Raw genomic sequence first — 24,712 nt, 5'->3', positions numbered from 1 at the left:
TCTCAGCAGTTCTTAGGCAGAGAGATCCATCAATGGGAGATGTTAGGGACTGACCTGGGAAATTCTGCATTCAATGTGTGTGTTCACACATAGTTTTCAACCACAGCTTGCCTCTTACACTGAGCTCCATTTGAAAATGGTAGGGTAAACTTTTGTATGATTTTTGCAGATTTTAAATAAGCATAGACAGCTCAGCATTGCGTAAGATAATATGTAATATAAACAATATTATGTAAACAAACACGCTCATTTTAATTGTATATAAAGAACAGAAGCGGCTTGGAAAGGTACTCTGGTATTGAGTAAACACAAGCAACAGATGCTTCCTTTCATATCATTGTTAATGTTCACAATACACCATTTAAAAATTAATAGCAGTTTTGATGATTTTTTTTGGCAGTACTGCTAATGGTGAATGCAGGTGATGGATCAGCGGCTACTGTAAAAGGTGCCATTTGTCTGGATGGCATTTGGGTGTGGTGGAAAAAGGATCATGTTGAGACTAGGTTTTTTTTTAAATGTCTGAAAGAATGGCCACAGTGAGGCTGAAAGCTCATCATTGTTCATACAAGGACTGCTTTGTTTCTCCTATGATTTCAGCCTTTTGAGGGACCTATGGTGTAGTGGTTAAGAGCAGCAGGACTCTAATCTGGAGAACCGGGCTTTATTCCCCACTCTTCCGCTTGAAGCCAACTGGGTGACCTTGGGTCAGTCACAGCTCTCTTAGAGCTCTCTCAGCCCTACCCACCTCACAGGGTGATTGTTGGGATAATAAAGACATACTTTTAAAACTGCTCTGAGTGGGTGTTAAGTTGTCCTGAAAGACGGTATATCAATCGACTGTTATTATTATTATTATTATGAGTTCCATTTGGAATCTGAGAGACCTTTGATAAACTCACCTGTTATACTGTCAACTGGCTGGCAGCCATTCTGAGGGTTAACCACTTCTAAGCACCCTGTATCCTACAAAAGGTGCGCGCGCACGCGCGCGCGCACACACACACACAGAGGTGTCAAGACTATGGCCTAATGGACCTCCACATCCGCCTTGTTTCCTTTTTAACATCTAGCCTTATTAAGAGTTCTGAAGAACTTTTTAAAAAAAATATTTAAATACAATAAAAATCACTTAAAACAAGGTACATAGATATAAACTGGAAAGAGAGTTCTGGAGAACTTGAAAGCTTGTACTACATGTTGTGCAATTGATTTGGTCTTAATAAAAAGTATTGCTTGTTTTATTTGTCTATGGACCAACAGGGCTACCTTCTTTGCTTTTGGGCTTTGTAAGGCATTGCCTCAACTGAGCCAATATAACTGGGGGGGGGGGAAAGGTCTGTTGGCAGAACATAACCATGCTTTTAAAGAAAGTGTTAATGTTCCACTGAAAAATGGACAGCAGTGGATAAATTTGTCACTGTTTTTTTCAGCCATCTGCTCTCCTTCCTTAGCACTCTGTTAGACTGTCGCTGAAATCAATGGAGAGTTTTACTATTGATTCATTGTGTATTGGATTGTGTCCTGGTAATATGGAATGGCTTGAAATTCCACTGAAGTAAAGCAGTGTAGAAAATATCAAATACTTAGTGAGAAAGTTAACTATGGTATATTTAGGTCTGGAATGATGGCTAGAATTGCCATCTAGCACAGCAAGTTTGCTGAAACCTTTCTCATGTGCTCTCAGGTTTTTTTGGGGCTCATTTCGAGGGGGGACACGCCGGAATGCAGTTCCGGCAGTTCCCCAAAGAGGTCACATGTCAGGTGGCCCCACCTACCTGACTCTCGGCCATTTTGGGCCCATTTCGTCCTGGATTTGGGCCGAAATGGCCTGGATCGGGCCTCTGACAGGTGGTGGATCACTTTCCTGCTCAGCAGCGGCCCGATCCTGACCATTTTTGGCTCTTGTTTGCCCATTTACAGCCCCTTTTTGCCATTTTGGGCCCAATTTCGGCCCTGAATGGCCAGGATTGGGTCCAAAACAGCCAGGATAGGTGATGTCAGGGTGTGTGGCATATGCTAATGAGTTATGCTAATGAGTTCCTCCGGCTCTTTTTCTACGAAATGACCCCTGCTTGCAGGCAATTTTTACCATTAGGAAGTGTTTAAAATGGCAGCTTCCCTTTGCAGCCTGAATTGGTACAGCCCCCTCTACCGTGTTAGAATTCAGTCTTAATTTCTGCCTCATCAAGGAGTGGACAGTACATAGAGCTTTCAGGAGAAGCGTGCGTATGTACTGTGACCTTTACCTGTTGGGTTCTTTCTATTAACATACAACAGTTGGATAGATTCCACTGATTATAATCCTGCCCCTTGATGATGAGGCCATTTGCATAAAAGAAAGTCCTGTGCAGATGGGAAATGTATTTTATTGTACAAGGTAATGATTACTTATTAGCAGGCTTAGTCCTGTGAAAGAGTTGTTAAAACCAGGTCCTGGGAGGCAAGTGCAGTGTGCGAGTAAGATAAGATGACTTGCATCCGGCGGCTCTTAATAAGCAGATAACGGCTGACAGTACTGGATCTTTTCCAGTGGTACCCAAGTGCTCTTTAAGCGTAGAGCGTTAAGTAGTTTGGAGAGCAGGCATCATAAACATGAAGGGGATAGCTAGGAAAAAACCGACAACTTCAATTAAAAACTCTAAATAGGTGACATACACTTTATTGCTGTGCTTGTGTTTATAAAGAAAGAAACAGAGAAAAACAAAAAAGGATCATTTAATAATACATATTCCACATGTTTGTTCCTGATCACGTATTCTTTTACTCTTTTGTGTAGTTTATATATTTGCATTTGGGTGTATTCCCTTTGCACTCTATTCCTTATTTCTGGGTTAATTTCTCATTATTGGAAGAGCCTGCTTTCTCTCTCACAAACCATGTGATGTTTAAATTTAGTGAATGGGCCTGTCTCATGTATGCCATTCCACACTTTGATTTAACAACCTGGAACAAAATCAAGAACTATCTGCTCTCGAGGTAGTGGTGTCAACTCCAGGTAGATAAATTCCTGGAGATTTGGGGGTAGAGCCGAGGGATGGCAGGATTTGGGAAGAGGAGGGACCTCAGTGGGATATAATGCCATGGACTTCACCCTTCAAAGCAGCCATTTTCTCCAGGGGAACTGATCTCTGTAATCTGGAGGTCAGTTGTCATTCCAAGAAATCTCCAGACCTCATGTGGAGGTTGATAAACCCTGTCTCAAGCCCATATGACTTTACTAGTTGTAATTAGTGGTTATTGCTCTGTCCGTGTGTGCAATTTAGCCTCCTCTATGTAAAGGATACTATTTTCTCCTTATATTTATTGCATTGATCTGTTGGTCAGATGCAGATATTTTAACAGTACTTAATGAGCATCTCTTTATAGAGAAAGCAAGGCTCCAATTCTTGCACACGCTTACTTGACAGCAAAACCCACTGAAGTATGTTGTATTTCTTAGTGAGCATTGGGCTGTGTGTATCCCTGTAAGCTCACTGAGCCACATGCAGCAAATATACATAATCTGTTGCACATCCTGATAGCTTCAACAGACCATTTAAAATATAGTTTTCATTTTAAAAAATCCCTTATTGCTACTATAATCTTACAGGAAATAGAAAACTGTGTGGACAGTTTCTATTTTCTGTAGTGTATATCTTCGACTTCTCCCCCTTCCTAATTGCTAGGAAGACAACACCAGACAGCTAAAGTGCTCCATAATGTGCAGTAGTATCCTGTTTTCTGCAAATTTTATTGATTTATGATAATTTCTCACCTTGCTACTCTTTTCAAGAGTGAAATTTTGTTTTCATCTTCATAGATCCCTCCTAGGTCTAGTAACATTCTTAGGTTGGGGGCTGGCTGTGGACTTCCCTTGCTCGTGTACTTTAGCATCTAGGGCTAGGCTTTGATTTGTATACAGCTCAAATAATTATTGTCTCGTTTAGTGGTACAGCAATATAAATAACAGCAGGATAAAGTTTTCAACCCCCGCTGTGAAGTTTGCTTGGAATCCTGACATTTCAGTCTTTCATCTTCTATATTTACATCACTGGAAATAGAAGCATCATTTTCTGTTTCCGGTAAGGGAAAGAAGAGAAACCAGTTGTGACAGAGGGGTCATTTTCACACACCCTAACCCTCCAGAAAATCGTGCAAAACTCATGACATGAAGCGTCTTCCTAGCGCGATTTCCCGGCACAATTCCGTTTAATGGCGCATTTTCTGACGTCATCGCGCCATTAAAGGGGATCATGCTGGGAAATTGTGCTAGGAGGATGCTTCATGCCATGAGGTTACACGCGCGTGTGAAAATAGCCATGGTCTCTCTTTTCCCCGCATAATGCTTTGAGAATTTCTAGAACCTAGAGTAGAGTAACCAGCTAGCTGGTTTTCCTCTTATATTAGTTAAGATGGGAACCACTATTCATATTTGCCTCTGTGTATGGTGCTGCAGTTTCTCATTCCATATGATGAGCCAAAAATTTCACATTTTCTTTAATGTATGCCTTGGGTTGTTTCCCAGCATATGTCACTAATACTGAGACAGAGATAAATAGAAAAATTAAACCATGGTAAATAAACTGTATTCAGCAAAGAATTGGGTTGAAAGCAGAGAAGGCTCACGTACTATATATATAGTATTATATGCCAAATGTAGTATGGATGAAAATTTTACAAGTAACCCAGAGCCAGCATGATATGGTGAGGTATCAATTTAATATAGAAAGCTTCAGAGAAACGAAGGATGCCAGAAAGAACTCTAAATTGAATCCATCATTGACAGACTCAAAACTGCATTTGAAGAAAAAGCTAAGCTAAGCTGTTCCAGCATTCCTTCTGGCCTCAGTTCAGTACTCTGTACTGAAAGCTATAAAATATAAATATATAGTGAAGTGATATGCAGTTTGCAGTAGTTCAACTCAGAGATCACGTTTCTCGGTTTTAAATCATTGTTTGGAGAAAGAGGATGTAGTGGACAATGTGAATTTAGGTAGCAACAGAGGGAGTTGAACATGGCATTGGAGCAAGAGGCAAGGAGGAGATAAGAGAATGTTTGTCTTCTTGTCCTTGCATGACAAACCAGTATCCTCACATACTGAAGATACCCCTCTGAAGTTGAGGGGAGGTGGACTTTTGTTAGTAGGAGATTTGGTCATTAGGAATATAGTGAGCAGAGTCTATGATGGGCATTCTGTGACTGCGTGGTGACTTGCTTGCCTCATAGGAATGTTGTGGCCATCATTCACTGACTAGATAGACTGATAGCCAGTGCCAGAGTCAGCAGACATGGTGCCCATTGGCACCAGTAGAATGGGGAAATGTAGTTGCATGGACCTGGAGGAAAAATTTGGGTTGCTAGGCAGAAGGTTAAAGACAGGATTTGAAAAATAGGGGGTGGGGATCGGTAGAGTTGATAGGAAGGGTTTAGATTTGTTAGCCACAGGGGAACTTTATGAGACAAGCTGAACCTGTACAAATATATTTAAAGATAATTTTTGTTCCATCGTGCATCACGTTACTCTTACCAACATTGAAATTCATTTACCATGTTGTTGCCTGCTCCCCTGATTTAGAGAGATCCTTCTATAATTCTTCACAATCCACCTTGTTTTTCACCATTCCAAATTAATTTGGAACCATATCCAAACTTGGCTACTACACTGCTTATACACAGTTCCAAATTATTCATGAACAAATTAAATAGCACTGGTCCGAATACCAATCCGTGGGAAACCCCCCACCGCTCACTTCCCTCCTTTGCAAGAATTGTACATTTATTCCTACTCTCTGCTTCCATCATTCAACCGGTTTTTAACAGACAGGAGGACCCTTCCTATAATGGCTAAACAAGCAAGACTCTTTGGAGATCTTGTCAAAAGCCTTTTGGAAGTACAAATATATACTGTCTACAGGATTACCCTTATCTATATACTTGTTAAACTTCTGAAAGAACTTCAAAAAGTTGGTGAGTCAGGACTTCCTCTTGCAGAAGCCATGCTAATTTTCCCTCAACAGGCTTTCTTCTTCAATGTGCTTAATAATTCTGTCTTTATTTCTAATTTACCTGGAAGAGACGTTAGGCTAACTGGCCTTTAATTTCATATATTTCCTCTGGATCCCTTTTAAAAATTGGTGTAACATATGCTACTAATGGACTGGCATAGTAGTTTACAGGAAGATGCCACAGTAACATTTAAATGGGAATATCTTGCTCAATTGACTATTAATTAATCTGACATCTGTAGTCATTAGAAGAAGTAGCCAAAATATGCCTATACAAGTGTCCAATGGACCAAAATCCAGAACAAGAGATCACTTGCAGAAATATCTTTCTCGTCTAGCACTCACACAGAAAGGGGGTTGCTGGTTATTCATGTGTGCTGGTTATTCAATTGTTCTGCTCCCTACCCAGATGGCTACACAGTAACCAAACCCCACCCCATTAGGAACGCCTGTGCTTTTCTTTTAGCACAGCAACCAGAGTCTTTCAACACAGTCTTTCAACACAGCAGCCAGACAAGTAGGCCAACTGCCTGAGAGCCAAGCTACAAGTGACGCCTGACACAGGTTGGACACTTGTCAGCTTCCCTCAAGTTTTGATGGGAAATGTAGGCGTCCTGGTTTTACAGCTTGGCTCTCCATTACAGCTGCAAGACCAGGATGCCTACATTTCCCATCAAAACTTGAGGGAAGCTGACAAGTGTCCAACCTGTATCAGGCGCCACTTGTAGCTTGGCGAGAGTCACTAACACAGCTGGCCCCCAACAGCACAAGGGAAGCTGAGGAGGAAGAAAGCACCCATGGATGACAACAGCTGGCAATACCAGCTATCAAAAGTCCAGAGGCATCAAAAGGGTCAGTTGGAGACACGGAAGTGGGGCATGCACACACCCAAAGACAGAGAAATATGGTGGCTGAGTGGGAGGAGAAAAAATAAATGAAGCTGAAAATATGACAGACAGAATTTGAGGAGCGGATGGCCAAAATCCTTAAGATAAACAATAAGCATTTCTTCAGTTATATTAGGAGCAGAAAACTAGTTGGGAATGAAGGGATTCCTTTTAAAAGATGGGGAGATGAGCAGAGAAACTGAATGAATTCTTTGCATCTGTTTTAGTGTGAATTAGTGTGAGTTATTAAATATTTGAAAAGTGTGTGTGTGTGGCGGGGAACCTCTTATGAAAGTATGTATCAAAGTTTGTGTGTTTGAAACAGGCTCGAGGAGTTGTGAAACAATGGTTTCAGTCACCAAATTCAGCTGTTTTGTTGTGAGGCATTTTTCTACCTCATGATATATTGGAATTTGGCTTGAGCTAGTGAATATTCCCCAATTACAATTTGTGTCATTTTTTTCACATCATTGTCATATTAACTATCCAAAGCTAATTTTTACATTGCATCCCACCATCAAAAACCTATATATAGAGCTTATATGATGTTTATATAAGATAAAACTTAGGCTAAAGATGTATTTCCTAAATATTAACAAAACCCATTGAGATGATACAACAGATCTGTTAGGTCAAGCACATGGAATCTTCTACAGAAGGAAGATGCTCTTTGTACCAAAAGAAAGCATCGACATAGCAGAGTGGATCTGTGGCGTCTAATTATCCTCTTGTGCACTAAACCACAGTATTTCTAATGAAATATTTAGGCACAATATATGATTTTTAATGCACAGTTTAAATGAGTGCACATGATTCAGTTGAAACTAATCCCTTGCTTTCATGCTTGGACGTTGATAACTTACTGCAGCTTGAATATTAGAAATAGAACCATTTGTGCCTCTAGGGTCAAGCCACTACATTTAATAATTTCTCCCTTAGATGAAGGGAAGAGAAATATGCCAGAGAACAAGATAACACAAAAAGACTGGGATACAAAGCTAGAGTTCAGGCACATCATAGTGTATTTTTTTTTTATCCCAAGACTGAACTAACTCTCTTCATGGGAATTAAAGATACGTCACCTCAAGATTAGAAAAAGTTTTCATCCCTTCTTGATAACTACTCTAAGGTAATGGCTGATTCCGCACACGTTGGATAATGCACTTTCAATGCACTTTATCAATCGTTTGAGGTGGATTTTTTGTTCCGCACACAAAAAAATCCGTTCCAAATGATCTATAAAGAGGATTGGAAGTGCATTATCCAATGTGTGTGGAATCCGCCAATAAGGCAGAACAGCTTTTAAAAAAAATTGTAGCATAGAGTTTTGTGAATTAAATCGTTCTTTATCTGATTCATGAAATGTTTACCATGAATTGACAAATACACAAATATGCCATGAATTGACAAATACATACATGATTGCAGAGGGTAAAAAAGTTTATACATAGTGGGGCCAAATGGCCACAAAATGCAAGGAGTAACAGTATATGTCGCATCTCTGTTCAAATACCAAATGCTTAAAAAGATAATTCACAATAGAAGTTTGACTGAACAAGGGTGGGGAAGGCAGAGCTTGCTGGTTGCCTGAAAGGGATTGCAATTCAGTATATCTTGCCTGGAAATACAGCCAAAAATACCTTACTGGTATTTTTGGAGTATATTCAGGAATCAGTCAATATTGAGATTATTGGATATACCCAGGGCTCATTTCGAGGGGGAACGCACAGGCAGTTCTGGCAGTTCCCCGAAGTGGTCACATGTCAGGTGGTCCTGCCCACCTAACTCTCGGCCATTTGGGGCCCGTTTCAGCCTGGATTAGGACTGAAACGGCCCGGATCGGGCCTCTGACAGGTGGTGGATCACTCTCCCGCTCAGCAGCAGCCCAATCCTGACCATTTTGGGCCCCTTTTCAGCCCCTTTTTGCCATTTTGGGCCCAATTTCAGCCCTGAATGGCCAGGATTGGGTCCAAAACAGCCAGGATAGGTGATGGCAGAGGGTGTGGCATATGCGAATCAGTTATACTAATGACACTTCTGGTGATGTCAAGGGGTGTGACATATGCTAATGAGTTATGCTAATTAGTTCCTCCAGCTCTTTTTCTACGAAATGACCCCTGGATATACCAGTTATGTGATTCCCTGCTAATCTTGAAAATATTCAGAATAATCCAGGCTGCCATTTTAAAAGTAGTAGCAGCTTTCTCCCTTAACTTGTTGGGTGAAAGGAGGGAGGGGGAGGCAGCTCTCACAGGTGAATGATCTTGTATGTTATGGGGATCTTTACTATCGGTCCAATCATGACAATTTTCTCATGTGGTCTATGGTTGGGCAAACAGTTGAGCTCCCCCTAACGAGTGATGCCATTCACTGGTGAGAGTCACCCCCTCCCTCCGTCCTTTTGCCCGGGGAAACTTCCAAAAGTGAGAAAGAACTGCTGTGACCTGCTACAGCTTCAGGGCATGATTTTTGGGGGGAAGTCTGTGCATTCTGCTGCCGAATTGCTTGTGCGGGGATTTGCTGGTTCCGTTGGTCTTTGTTGGTTCTTTTTGGGACACTTTTGGTCAGTGGTTGCTCTTGTGTGTTTAGCTACTGTTGTTTGACTTCTTTGCCCTGGAGAAAGCATTGGATTTTTTCTCCTAGCATAGGAAATGATGGGGCACCTTGTTCAGGGCCCACAGAAGTGAACTCCTGTACCCAATCTACTTGAAACTTGGTGGGATTTTGGTGGACAGACAGCGTTAGCTCCGTTGCAATTTTGGAGTTAATTGCTGTTAAAACGCTCATTCCTGTCCCCAGGAAAAATACCCCATAGGAATCCCACGGGGAATAATGGACCCAAATATTTTAAGAATTCTGGAAAAATAACCCAGAACCGAAAACAAGCCTCTATGGGAAAACCCGAATATCCAGAATACTGTTATTTGTGCCCTTCAGGATATCCAAATCCCACCCCCCCAAATATAAATTTTGTTTTAGTGCATCCTCCTTGTTGCCTGTACACCCATTCAAGTCAGGTTCCCTTTCTTATTTTCTTAGTTGCGCCAGCCATTGTTCCATTTACTAGGCTGTAGTGTATCATCTAAATTTTGTTGTGCGTATTTATTTGTTTTAGTTTAATACTGCTTATTTGCTCTACTGATGTGAATTTCTTCCGGCATTCCTTCTCACGGTGCTGAGGGTTGCCATTCTGTCCTGTTTTCCTCACCCTTGTAGAGTAACAGTCATATGGATTGTGAGGCTGTAGTGGGGAGGAGGTGTAAGGACTATGCCAAGACACGTCTTCACAAGTCTCCATAGAATTTGTAAAGCTTTATTAAATGAGTCTAGTATCATAATCTTACGATGGACATCCTAAGAAGGTCTTTGTCCAGAATAAGGCATTACCACAGCATAGGCCCATAAATCCCTCCCAGGCTAGCATCCCTCCTCCCCACCCCTCTTACTGCTGGGAACTATGTGTACAGGGCCTTGAAGCCTCCAAGGCCACTGAGACTTTCCCAGCGCTAGAAACAGGTTTTGGAAAACAGTCAGCTCATGGGAACCTCCACCGCCCCCCTTCCGGCATGGCAATAGTAGATGCTAGCCTCTGGCAGGAGGGGACAGACACCCTTCCTTCTTCTGACCTCCACAGACAGAGTAGGGTGGAGGGACTGATTTCTTCACCTTCCCTCCTCAATGCAGTCCAATGACACGTATGGCTGTTATTCTACAAGAGTCCTGTGACGCCTGCCCCCTCCAGAATCAACTTTCCCAAGGTTGGAAATGGCTGCTAGGAAGGAAGGGAAAGCAGATCTGTGGTCCTTATGCAAGCAGACTGCTGGATCCAACCCTAATGGGGGCTAATGAAAGGTCCTTTTCTGTGGGTTTACAGAGTCCTTAGGCTGATTTTGCTGTTTCATCACAACTTAGTTGTGAAAAAAGCTATCTAACCTTTAAAGATCTTAGACAGACATCATGGGGAGGGGGTTCCTTAGTGGTAAGGCTAACTTTACTTCAGGCATGAAATGGTCATTCTGTTATCTAACAGCGACCAGACAGTGTTTGAATTCTAGTCAGACTGGCTTCTGTCATGATTCCTTCCTAAGGGGAATCGATAATCTAAACATCTAATCAGTTTAGCTTTTCTTGATTTGCTGCCTTTGGAATTAACTCCTGCTTGTGTATTTGTTCTTGTCTATTGTATAGTATAACACAATCCATTTTATAGTAATAATATTACATTATTGACTTCTAATTATTAATCTGGTAATAATATTACATTATTGACTTCTAGTTATTAATCCAAACACAGTAGAAGGAGAGTAATTTTGATAACAAGGTAAGCTTGGTCTTTGGTTTCAAATTTGTGATATTTTCTTTCATGGCCATGTGAAACTGACTCTGGGCTAATTGAGGTGTAATCCACTTCATTAGTTGGGTTATGAAGGCAGAAGAGAAGCTACTTTGTAAGCACAATTTTATGAAGCACTGAGCACCCATTTCGTGTGCTGTGGAGCCCTGTGCAGTGGTAGAGGTTTGCATGAGAGGACTCGGCACATTGTAGGAAACCCTCAGCACCATGCAGAGCAAAGCCCCGGGTGGTGTTATTAAAAATCATTTATCTTAGGTCTTTTTTTTAAAAAAAGCATAAGTAATGCAATGGAAGGTTTGCTTTGTGATCACAGTGCTGCAGTCTTTGTAGAAACAAATAACATTAAGTATCCTCCTGAGGCACAGATAAGACCCAATATATAAGAACTCGTAATATAATTACCAAGGGGTATGTGTGTGTGAGAGAGAGAGGGAGAGGGAGAGGGAGAGAGCGAGCGTTTATGTGTGTGGGGGGGAAACAGTCAAATCATCCCAAATAACATTACATGCGTATTATCCAAATCAAGCGTATTATCTGTCCCTCACACCACTTAGAAATGGTGTTACCCAAAGGGGTCTTCTTGCGAGTTGGGGGGAATTAGCAGCAAGGAGAATTAGCGAGAGGAGGGGTGATTTAGGGATCTTTTAGTCTATGTATATGGGCATTGTCCCAGCTAGAACTCCTTCAATGAACAGACAAATACTTGAACCAAAAAAAGGAATCTTTATTGAAAAATTACAAAAATCAGTACAACACAATCATACAACATGTAGCACTCATTCAAGACTAACCAGGAAAGAGCAAAAGTCAGGGGGATAGTTACTGTCCAGACGTCTGAGGGAGTGGGGGAGCGTTGAGCGGCCAGTGCTTCAAGGCGGGAGGGCTCAAACAGAGTTTCAAGGTGGAATGCTGGATCCCAGCATGCGCACAGTTGGGCTGAGGAGCAGTCTGTCTTATACCGTGGATCCTACCTTGGATGGATCCTACCTAATTTTAGTGCTGGAAGCACATTCAGAGAAGGGGTTCGTGGAATAACTATAACCATAAGCCTTCTAATATTATGTCGGCGGTTCTGATTGTTAACAATGTGACCCCAAATTTGTTTTAAGACAGTGGCTCTCAAACTTTTGGAAATGGGACCCACTTGAAAACTTCCTGTCCAATCATGTAAACTTCTGTAATTTTCAGGACCTGCTTGTAAAGTAACTCCATGCTACTTTCCCCCTCTCCAGCATAAAATGCAGAGCTCTTTGGTGTAGTGGTTAAGAGCGCGGGACTCTAATCTGGAGAACTGAGTTAGATTCCTTACTCCTCCACTTGAAGCCAGCTGGGTGACCTTGGGCTAGTCACAACTTCTAGCTCTCTCAGCCCCACCCACCTCACAGGGTGTTTTGTTGTGGGGATAATAATAACATATTTTGTAAACCGCTCTGAGTGAGCATTAAGTTGTCCTGAAGGGCAGTATATAAATTGAATGTTATTATTATATTATTATTATTTATGTATTTACTGTATTTATAAGCCACTTTTCTCACAGAGACTCAAATTGGATTACACAGTTTAAGTCAACAGTAGCCCAAACGAAGAGATATCCAAATAAGCACAATATAGATTAGGCGCCCCTGACCTTTTTCAGCCTGCAGGCACCTTTGGTGTCCTGGCACAAAGCCTAATGAACAGGTTGTGCTTTGAGTTGATTATAGATAGCATGTTGTAGGCATGTAATGAGGGGTGTGGAAATTTCTAATATTAATGTTTTTTATCTGTTTGGACAGGACCGCCGCTTTAATGATGAGATCGACAAATTGACAGGATACAAGACGAAGTCGCTCCTGTGTATGCCCATAAGAAACAATGAAGGCGAGATTATTGGTGTTGCCCAAGCGATAAATAAAACTCCAGGTGGTGCTCCTTTCAGTGATGATGATGAAAAAGTAAGATTTTTTTCTCTCTCCCTTGGTAATATGGATAAAGCTTTCACAGGTTTTTTTTCTCACAAGGGTATGGAAAATGTTAGGTCTTGGTATCAACGAATGCAGCTCTGTTCTCCTAAGTATCTGCTTATGATTCATAATTCCTTGAAAGCCTGCTTTATAGTGTAATCCTGAACAGAGGTACATCCTTCTAAGCCCATTGACTTGAAAGAATTTAGAAGGATGTAACTCTTTTGATTGCACTGTAGATCACTTTCTTTGATGCTCGGCGTGGGGGCAGTGTGCAGTGATGGAAAGAATGTCTTCTCTGGAGGCAGTCAGGGTTTTTAGCCTTTTATAGTGACTCCTGTTGCAAAGGGCTTCTCCCCTGATTTTCCAGTTTCGACCCTATCTGGCTAGCAGACAGATCATTGTTAGTTGCACTCATCACAAAGCATAGTGATTCAGTTTCCACAGCCTCCCTTCTCTTTACCTATGTCTTCATTGGAGTGAGGGGGAGACTATGTTTTCCTGCCTGAAATTGGAGCAGGCTCAGCTCTGCAGAAGTTGATCCCCTCTCCACTTCCCAAGGTTCTCTGGGAGGAGAGATAAGCCACTGGGACTCCATGCCTAGGCCAAAAGCCTCCCCTAGGGGGTCTCATTCCCACTGCTCTCATCACAGGGAAAAAAACCCACAGTGTTGCATGTGTGGTGTTATGTCACTTCCTGTAAAAAAAACTAGGAATTGTCAGAAATTCTGGCTTTATCATAGAGACTCTACCATAGAGTTTCTGGTGATTCCTAGAGTACTTCCTTTTTTTCCTTTCCCTCTTTTTTCTGGAAGTGACTTGATGCCATAGCCTTCATTGCACCCCTACATATCCCTGCCCACAGGCCTCCTGCACCCTAGCCTCCCTAGTAGTCCAGGCTGGGACATCAGGTCGCAGTGTCTCAACCTAATCTAGCTTATGGCAATCTTGTCATGAAGTGGAGGAGAGGAAGAGCCATATATGCTGCTCTGAGCTTCTTGGAGGAAGAGTGGAATAGATACATCCCTTTGGAAAATTTTGCTCTACATGATTTTAATAATCCTGCTATTAATCAAGTATCTTTCTCACCGTCCAAGCATCATATAAACATCTCAGTAAAGGTGCTGTCTGATCTTTTTGAGATAAAGTTTATATTGCAATAGTGAAATAGCAGGAAGTGAACCCTCGAACGTCTCCTTGTTATCTCATGCGGTTATGCAAAATGTTCAGCCATTAGTTCAGTCACGGGTTCTCTTGTAAACATTCTAGTCCTGGTTTGTTATGATAATTGTAGATTGTGTGATATCATTCCGTAAGTTTAAAAAAATGCCTCCTTTATTATTTTGGCTGTTTTCAGGGGCCGCTTTAGCCTCATCTGTGCCTGGGGTGAAATCCATGTGTTCTTCCGTCAGTGACAGCCTTGTTGGCCTTTTTCTTGTTCCCACTGTTGCTGCCATGAGCTACAGGGATACCTTCCTTGTTTTTGTTCTTCCTTTTCTGGTTGGGAAAGTCTTCAGAGATCTTGATGTTCTAGAGTGCTGGACAGTGTTTCTATATGGAGGTGCCACCTTACACATTTTTCTCTTGATAGTCAGTGTCTTGTGTATTTGCCACTGGATGAATACAGATGTGTGTTTTCAATAATAACAACTGAATGTGGTCAGCATACAGCAGGGGATGGCAGACTACATTTTTGGGAGTTAATTTTTTTCAAGAGCCCTGGGAGCTACCAGTTACAAAATGGCAATTGGCCTACACGGTGAAGAGAATTTTACTATTCCTGATTTCTGTTTGACTATGGCTGCATGGTGAAATTCTTGCCCCTACATGGTTTAGCAAAGTATATCTAATTTGTTAATCATAATCCATTTTGTCTGCAGACCAGATATATAGGAATTATTAATAAGATCAATGTTTTGATTTCTCACACTTTCATTAAGTATGCCCTACACCATTACTGGGGGAGGGAAAGTGGTGTGGTATAGCCCAATCTCATCATATCTTGGAAGTTAAGTACTGGGATGGGGGACTAGCAAGGAAGACTCTGCAGAGAAAAGCAATGTCAGCCCAATGTCGGCTTCTCACTTGCCTTGAAATCCCTTTGCTGGATTGTCATAAATTGGTTACGACTTGATGACATATACGTACGTACCTACCCCAGAACAGCATCTCAGATAGACATTACAGTATCCTCTACTACTGGCTGTTTTTCAAAACATATTATCGTTAGAAGAATCAAGCACAGGCTCTAACTGTTTATTAATCTTTATAAATTCTACTTAGAATTGGTAACTGGCATATTATCATTTAATCTTAAATGAAGAAACCTACAGTGAGTGTAATTAAGGAGAAATGGATGAGATTATCCATACTGATAACCTGTAGCTAGGTACTTTTAAGATCTTGTGCGGCTTCACACTTCAAACGTATGCTCATTAAAATGGATGAACTCTTGTATTGAATAATATCTGTGTCTTCATTTGTTGCAACAGTGCCAAAATCTAGTTAATTATGTGTTGAATCAGATAATAAATATCCGTGAACACTGCCCAGATTAGCAATCTTGACTTGCTTGTTAATAGCTGTATACAGTGATAATACATGAAAATAATCTCTGCAATGGCATGTATGACTAAAGCATTCTGTTAGCTGGTTCCTTTGCCTTGTGTGTGGGTGTAAGGGAGAAGAAATCAGTATTCATTCTTATATCAGCAGCAGTAGATATGTAGGAAAAGAAGACACACCAGTGTCTGCAGTGCAGAGCATAACAAAATTATTTTAATATTAAATTTTACGCACACACATTTTAAGATAAAACAAAAAAGGAGGTAGCATCTTAAAGGCGAATAGATATATTGCAGCATAAACATTTGTGTGGGAGAGCCCAATATCAAATGCTCTAGTCCTTGAAAGCTTTTGTCTTATTTATCTGTTAGTCTTTGAGGTGCTAGAAGATTGTTTTTGGGCTTGAGGTAAGAAATTAATATAGCTAGGCTTCTAGATGGTTCTAAAATATGCTTTGGATTTTATTTTAGGCATTGTGTACGTTGTGAAGGACTTGGATAAATACTTGACATGTTTAGCAACCCCTCCTTTGGCACCTTGGCCAGACACTATTATTGACACTGCACACAAAAGGGTGTTTCCCAACTGTAACCCCCACCCCTGCAATTTCTGTTAACTGCCATCATCTCAAATGAGTACTCTTATATCTTATTCTCAAAGTTGATTTGCTCTAAGGGCAAGCAGTTATGTATTTAAATGTATTTATTTACTTAAAATACTCATTTTTCTCCATCAATAATGAAGTGAGTGGGAGGTCATATAGGCAGTAATATGTTGAAATTCAGACAGGATCAGTTAAAAATGTAGTATTGGTTTGGATCCAAAGCTTTGACAAACAGAGTGATTTACTGAAACCAATTTGACTGCTGTTCCCTTCACCCAGAGCTCCTGTAGCCCTTCCCCAAGGTACTGAAGGTTCAGGAATCTTCCAAAACAATGTGTCATGCAGTACAAGGGTCACAGCAAGAAAGGCTGAAATTTCCCTTTCATTCATGTGAAAGCAGAGCAAGAAGCTTTACATATAATCACATTTGCTTTGAATGTACTAAAACTGAAGGCAAAATTGTAAGTGCTTCAGAAATTATGGTTGGAGCTCTAATGTTTATTCTTAATGTACTACAAAAGTAATGCTGTCTCTATCCTTCCCTTGCTGTCTTTCCCAATCAAATGTTTCAGCTGACTTTTTCTTTTGTGTTGGAAACATTTTTGGTTTTCTTAAAATTAACTCTGCATACTTTTTCAAAAGGTTTGTTTACTAGAGGCAAGCCATGGTTTAGAGTCCTGGTGTGAGAGTTAAAAGAACTCCATTTTATCCAGGAGTAAGTATTTGGGCATAACAATAAATTGCACGTATTTATTTATTTATTTATTTCTACCTTGGTCACTTAGTCTCAGTTCAAGTCCAATAGCATCCTAAAGACCAATAAGATTTTCCAGGTATAAGCTTTCAAGAGTCAAACTGACAAAGGGAGCTTTAACTGTTGAAAGTGTATGCCCTGAAAATCTTGTTGGTCTTTAAGTTGCTACTGGACTTGAATCTTGCAAAAATAAGAAATAAGTTAATGCATACAATAAACAGTGCAATAAAATACAACCCTATTCCCATTATAAATGCCCTCTCCTGAACCACTCCATTTTACTACAACCTTATTTCCTTTGTAAAAATGCTGTCTTGGACAATTGCATTCTGGGAAATGACGGTCATTATGGCAGCCTTCCTGACCTAGGAGATTCCTGAAACCAGAAAGCCTTCCATTGTGCTCTACTTGCTTAGGGAGGAGAGAGGGAGCACATGATCACAACCTTTAATTAAGTTTATATTAATCATGAGCAAGCTGTGGTTTGTTTGTGATGTCTGAAAGTAGCCCAAGCAGTCAGAGAGTGCCCAGAAAGAGGCAAATGAGAGTCGAACCACATGATATGAATTACATGAGACCGAGCAAGTGTCAGGAGTCCTGACTTACCCCAAATGCCCATGTCCAGCATTCTGTCGATGAGCACATGTCCTGGTCCAGGCATGCATTCAAAATTTTCTGCTCCAGTGTAGTCGCGACGGCGCGGTCACGATCAGTAAGTCGGCAATGCAGAGCGTCCTTATTTCCTATATCTTCTACTTCCTATCTGTGCAAAGTGGAGATGCATGATGGGATATCTTGGAGGTACGTGGAGAAAACCTGTGCCACCGCGAACACGGGTTCGACAGAGGTCCTGCAGTCCTGGTGTGTGTAGTTGAAAATAACATTGGAACGTGTGTAAGTTTTCGTGTCATTCCCGTGTAATTCATATCGTGTGGTCCGGCTCTGAGAAATGGAGATTTCCGTACAGGTACAAGAACAAGTACAACCAAGTCGAGAGTGTGGCCAGCAGAATGAGTTGGAGAGCAGACCCAAGCAATGAGATTACAAAAAAAAGGCAAAGTAAGAAGAAATATCAAGGCAAAAAAAAAATCAATATTTTACATATAACTTCTTACTCTTTCATTTCACTTTTCCTTCTTCCTTTGACTCTCAAGTTCCTCAGGTATGGCTTCTGCATTTACAGACTTGCAATGAATATTGCCATATTTAGGTGTTTTTCTGGACAGAAGCTGTTTTCCTTTTGTAATACCGTTGCATCATCTAGCATGCTGAGCGATAGTAAGATCAAATTCATATGCGAATGAGTGAAATGTCAGCAGGCAAAGTCGTTTCCAGAATTAATTTAAGCTTTTAAGAAGGACTAGATGGTTGGGACGTATGAGCCTGGGGATGCTTCAACCATTTAACTCTGTAGCATTATGCTGGGATGTGCCTAGTGGTTCTTAATGAACATATTAATTAATAAGCATTTACAAGATCTGGTGTCTGCGTGCATTGGTGCTCATGGAAGATTCCTGATGTAATTGTTCAGTTTCTTGACAGCTAGAATGCCCCTTGCACCTTTGACATGAAGCCATAAGTTGTGAGTTGTAGAAGCTGTCCAGGATCTCAAGCAGACAAAAGGTCTTTAAAGAATCTGAGGTGCCAGGAAATGCTAGGATTGAGACTGGGCTCCTTAGCATGCAATTCCTGGGTTCTAACACTGAGCTGTAGCTGTTTCCTTACTAATGCATTGAATGGCACTTGCAGGTCCCATTTAATACATTAGAAGTTCTTTCTTTCTGAGTAGGTATGTGCAAGACGGGGCAGCATGACTCCTTTTAACGTTAAAGCATTAATTGTGCATCTGTTTGAAATTTTCAAGTATAATTAATGCTTTCTAGTATGTAGCGTATTTATTTTAGTACAATAATGATTTCCCCACAGTAGTTTGGAAAAGTGCCATCCCGCACATTTATACAATTCAGGAATTATACTCAAATATAGTCTCTTACAAAGTGCACTTTAAGTATGACTCACTTCTCCCTCCCCCCATGGATAGGAGTCCATTCGACAGTGGGGTTAGGTCTTGCCTTCTGGGACTGGAAGGCAGGGCGTATCCTTGGAACTACTTAGGAAGCTGCCTTATACTGAGTCAGATCATTTGTCTGTCAAGGTCAGTATTGTATACTCTGACTGGCTACTCAAGAGTTCAAGTCAAGTCAAGTCAGCCTTTATTGGCATATAGCAGCAATTCAAGTTATCCACTTACAAGAGTTTCTAGGGTCTTAGGCAAAGATCTTTCACATCGTCTGCTACCCGATCCTTTTAACTGGACATATCGGGGATTGAACCTCACTCTCTCACTCCCAAACATACAAAACTACAATAATAACATTAACATAACAACTTTCAATGTATATACTGCCCTTTGGGACAACGCCCACTCAGAGCGGTTTACAAAGTATGTTATTATCCCTATAACAATCACCCTGTGATGTGGGTGGGTCTGAGAGAGCTGTGACTGACCCACTGTCACCCAGTTGGCTTCAAGTGGAGGAGAGGGGAATCAAACCCGGTTCCCCAGATTAGAGTCTTGCTGCTCTTAACCACTACCCCAAACTTACACCGCTACACCAATAACTTACTCAGGCTTGCCAAATAAAACACTACAGCCAACTGCACAACGACAAAGAGAATACACATGCATATGGACACCTAGAAAAAAGAAACACACAACAGACTCTCTTGCTCTCTGATGCTAGCTCTCATTGCTGCAGCGGTAGCAGCCACCCAAATAAAAGAATTATCTTTTATTTATATGTGCCCAGTAGTGCGCACATAAAAACTGGTACTGCGCCAGCTGCATTGGTTACCAGTGGAGTACCGAATCAGATTCAAGGTTTTAGGTATTAACCTATAAAGCCTATGTGGACTGGGACCTGTGTATCTTTGGGACTGCCTCTCCCCATGTGTGCCCCAGAGGACGCTCCGATCTGGAGACAAACAGCTATTAATGGTCCCTGGCCCCCGCATAGCATCAACCAGAGCCAGGGCCTTTTCAGTCCTAGCTTCAACCTGGTAGAACGCTCTGTCAAATGAGACCAGGGCCTGGCAAGATTTATTATCTTTCCACCGGGCCTGTAAGACAGAGCTGTTCTGCCAGGCGTATGGTTGATGCTGGGTAGGGCCCACTCCGGCCGAATAGAATTAGAATGGGGCCCTCCCTATCAGATCATCCACCTCCAAAACCTTTCCCTTTAAGAAATTTTTCAGTGACGGTTGGATGAAGGATCCAATTACATACTTTGTGCCGTTGAAATTTTTTACCTATAATTTTAAAATTTTAATTTTTTAAAATGTATTTATTGTGCTTTTAAATTGAGAAAATATGAATTTTTGACGTTTATGTACATAATGTGCCCTGAACCTGCTGGTGCAGGGAGGGTGGAATATAAATATAAATAAATAAGTAAATATCTTTTTATTCCCCATGACATAGGTATGTTACATTATATTGGACAGGTGAAAACAAGATTCTCTCAAAAGAGTTGATGATTCCGCTGTGAATGAATTAACAAATTATGATGTATCTGAATAAAGTAGATAAACCTGTATGGAGGGATGATTACTTTCTGCTACGAGTTAACCACACCCAGCCCTGGTTGGAGTCTGTATCTGTAGCTTCAAGACTGAAAGTATCAAACTTGCAGCTTCTTGCTGGATTCTTCCTTTGAAATCCTTCTGCTAAAGCACTGCGATCTTTAACAGTGCAGTTTCTAAGCAGAGTTACCCCCTTCTAAGTCCATTGAAGTTTCCTTAAGATTGCACTGGCAGTCTATTATTTTGACTGTGCAAGGAGGTTGAAATGACTTCACTGGTCGTTAATGGCTAGAAGATGCTCCCTTAATGAGCATTGCTGCCCTATATAGTGTCCCACCAGGGGTCGGTATAAGCCAACTCTGACTTGAGGGCCAGATTTCATTCATTCATAGTGGACAAACCCCATCTACTTGGCAGGAAGCTGAAGAGAAACTGAATGACCAACAGCTGTCCAAAAGAATCCTTGATAGTAGTGTGAGCCGTTTAGTTTAGAGGAACTGATGTTGCCTTAAAGATTATCACTTCCTGTCCTGCACATTGCTGGTAAATAAACAGATATCGTAAATGTGCCAGAGTATATTCTCATGAAGAAACTGAAAATGTAAACAACCTGTCCCCTGAAAAGTCTTACTGCTCAAGGACATGGGTCAGTGTAGAAACATTATCAGGGCTTTTTTTTCTAGGAAAAGAGGTGGTGGAACTCAGGACTGCACAATGATGTCACTTTGGGTCAGCTGGAACAAGGGGGAGTTTTTTAAAGTTTAAATCGCCCTCTGCGAAAATGGTCACATGGCCGGTGGCCCCACCCCCTGATCTCCAGACAGAGGGGAGTTTAGATTGCCCTCTGCGCATGGCGCAGATCTCCTCTGTCTGGAGATCAGGGGGTGGGGCCAACGGCCATGTGACCATTTTTAAGAGGTGCCGGAACTCCGTTCCACCGTGTTCCTGCTGAAAAAAAGCCCTGAACATTATTTTTTATTTTTTATTTTTATAAATTTTTATTTTTCAGTATACTACACAACACTACAATAACACTACACAAGACTATCACAAGGAAAGGGAAAGGATGAAGAGAAAGGGAAGGGGCGGGGAAAAGGGGACATAAAGGGAAGGATAAACTACATTCAACACTACACTTCAATGTTTTCCCTTCATACTGCCATAATAGAAAAAAATAGCTCAATAAAATGATGATGGGGTGGTTAATCATACAGATTACACATTTCAAATTCTAATTAAACTTTCCTCCCCCTTCTGGGTCCCGGACGCAATTCTCTCTGTGCAACCGCAGCTGCGGTGCTCTCCTCCCCCCCCCCTCAGGCTTCTCCTTTTCTTCGTTCTTGGTACACTGGAATTCCGGGTTTTTATCCTCAAAATCCTTTAGTTGATCTTCTGATAATATCTTATAGGCTTGATCTTTATGTCTAAACCATATTCCTTCCGGAAGTAACCATTTATACTTTATTCCATGGTCCTTCAGAAGAGCTGCGAACTTTTTGTACTTAAAACGTCTTTTCCGGACTAGAAATGGAATGTCCTTTAAAATCTTGACTTTAAGACCCATAAAGTCCAAATCCGCATTGTATGAGTTATATAGGATAGTGTTCCGAATCTTTTTAAATGAAAAGTCAATAATGATCTCGCGAGGCAGCTGTCGCTTTGTTGCATATTTTGAGGGAGCCCGACGGACCTCCAAAATGGCGCTTTTAACCTCTTCTTTAGTTGTCCTCGCGGGTGTCGCCAGTAGTTCCGAGACCAAATCCCACAGATCCTCATTTTCCTCCTCTTTCACATTTTGGAGACGCAAAATTGTCTGCGTTCGTTCCACCTGTAGCACGATCAGCTGGTTCTCCACCAACTTCAGCTCTTTTTTCGTAGCCTTCACAAGTGACGCACTTTCCAGAGCAGACTTCTCTGCCCCCCCGCTACTTCCTTAATGGTTTTCACTTCGCTTTCAATTGAGCCCACCCTTTGATCAGTTTCGTTCAGCTTGTCAACAAAGGGTTTTATGGCTTCCACCACCCCTCTGCGCACCAACTCTTCGAGCGACTCTCCCTTCTGCAAGGTAGCCGAGATTGACTTACCGAGAGCGGGACTTTGCTTCTTTGCTGCCATTTGGGGGGGGGGGGGGCGCCAGCCAGATCCTGGAACTCACCGAAGGGGAAGAGCGAGTCTTCTTCAGATCAACCTCTCCTTCACAAACGCTTGTAGAACAGAAGGGATTCGCTTGTTTACAGGCTTCCGCCTGTTTCTTTTATTTGCCATTTCTCGTTGCCCGGCGGCACTCAAGGCGCCGCGCACGCCTGCCGGCCTCCATAGGGACAAACGGGCAATTCCCCCCCCCCCCCGCATTGATTCCGGGAGGTTCTTCCCGCAGCGTCCCGGACCCTGCCTCCCTAACTGGGAGTCCTGGGGGCTAATCCTTGCAGATCAGCCGCCCGGTCAGGGTGCCCGGTCGCTTCCTCCCGGACCTGCCGAGAGGAGCGTCCGGCATGGCTGAGAAAGCGAAACCGAATCCAAGCCCTGAACATTATTGATATATTGGCTTTTCTGATCAGAAAGTGTTTTCTTAAATAATTGAAAGAAATACTTAAATATTAATTGGTTTCCTGTTAACAGTCTTCCTTCCAGTTTCCTGAGTAAACATGCCTTCTAGCTGGTCTGACCGTATATCATTGGTTCAGGGTAACTAAAGAAATTTTTGTTAAAATGTGCTGTAAATGATAACAATGATTTAATTTATGCTGCTTTGTACTATTGAAAATATGAAAGTAATTTTGTGAACCTGGAACAGATTCTTTGGAGGAGTACTTGTAAAAAACGGCAGAGGAAAAACAATATTGTAAAGCTCTTGCTTTGCTGTCTTTGTTTCTTGTGGCTGGCTTTTTGTTTATTTGCTGTGTATTGTACTAGCACCACACATAATTATTATTAAGTGCTTCTTACACATTTCTTGGGAACCACTTAAAATGATCATACCAGTGGGGATGAGGCACGAGAAGAAAAGAATTCCACTGGTGCCCCATGATTAAGAAATCTTATAAAACCACATCTACTTTTTAAAATCCTGGGACAAAATGGATTCTCATCTACAAACTCAGTATGAAAGCGTACTTGAAAAGTTTATGAATTATCAGTCATTCATTTATGTTAACTTAACTGAGACCTTTTATCCAAAGGGTGAATCCAGTCAGGTGTTTTCTTGCTTTATCTGCTGTGGACAATTGAATGAAGAGAGAATATAGTCCACACAGCAGTCAGTGATTTGTGCTGCCTATTTTTCTTCATACAAAGCATGTATTGGAACAACTAGAACAGCCCTTAAAAACATATCTTACAGCATACCTTCAAAATGACCACACAAACCTGCCTAAAACTTTTAACAGCTCTTCTAAAATCCTGAAGGGATAGATTCTAAAGGTTCACCCTAAGATGTACCATGGAATGGCCACAACTCTTCCCTTCATAGAATTGGCCTCAGCAGTTCATGCCTGGTAATCTCTTGTTTGTAGTATGTGCTCTGTATTTGGCTGCTGTGTGTGCTCTATGTTGGGCAGCCTTGAAGACAGAATTGTAAGTAATATATATGTAAAATATTTAAATCCCAACCTTCCAATAAGATCAAGGTGGCTAACAGCAAAAGAATAAAAAAAACAATATCAACAATTAGAAGTACAGATAAACCTCTTAAAAACTCCCCCCATAAAGCACCATTAAGTTGCACATGACTTATGGTGATTCTATAGGGCAGGGGTCCCCAACTTTTTTGAGCCAGCAGGCATGTTTGGAATTCTGACACAGTGTGGTGGGTGCAGTAACAATGTGGCTGCCACAAAATGGCTGCTGCAGGAGAGATTAAGCTAGCCACAAAATGGCTACTACAGCTTACTTTCAGTCACACAGTGAAAATCTTTATGCTTTGGACACAGCCAATCAAAACTTCAGTGGCCAATCAGAAGCCATCCTTTGAAAAAACCCTATCTGGCCCCACCTACTTTCCAAAAACAATTGGCAGGCACCCGAAGATGTGTTGGGC

At 41.5% G+C, this 24,712-nt stretch overlaps 1 protein-coding gene across 1 annotated transcript in view; it reads left to right on the top strand.

The window, feature by feature from the left end:
- Positions 1-24,712, top strand: part of PDE11A (phosphodiesterase 11A) — a 243,599-nt gene that overhangs the window by 10,731 nt on the left and 208,156 nt on the right. Inside the window, exon 2 of the mRNA XM_054970122.1 lies at positions 13,005-13,163. Coding sequence (XP_054826097.1) covers positions 13,005-13,163 — 159 coding nt within the window. The remainder of the gene's footprint in view (positions 1-13,004; positions 13,164-24,712) is intronic.

The sequence above is a fragment of the Eublepharis macularius genome, chromosome 2 (assembly GCF_028583425.1).
Source record: "Eublepharis macularius isolate TG4126 chromosome 2, MPM_Emac_v1.0, whole genome shotgun sequence".
Lineage (NCBI taxonomy): Eukaryota > Metazoa > Chordata > Lepidosauria > Squamata > Eublepharidae > Eublepharis > Eublepharis macularius.
Note: the sequence above shows the minus strand (reverse complement) of the source record. Positions and strands in the feature narration are given on the sequence as shown.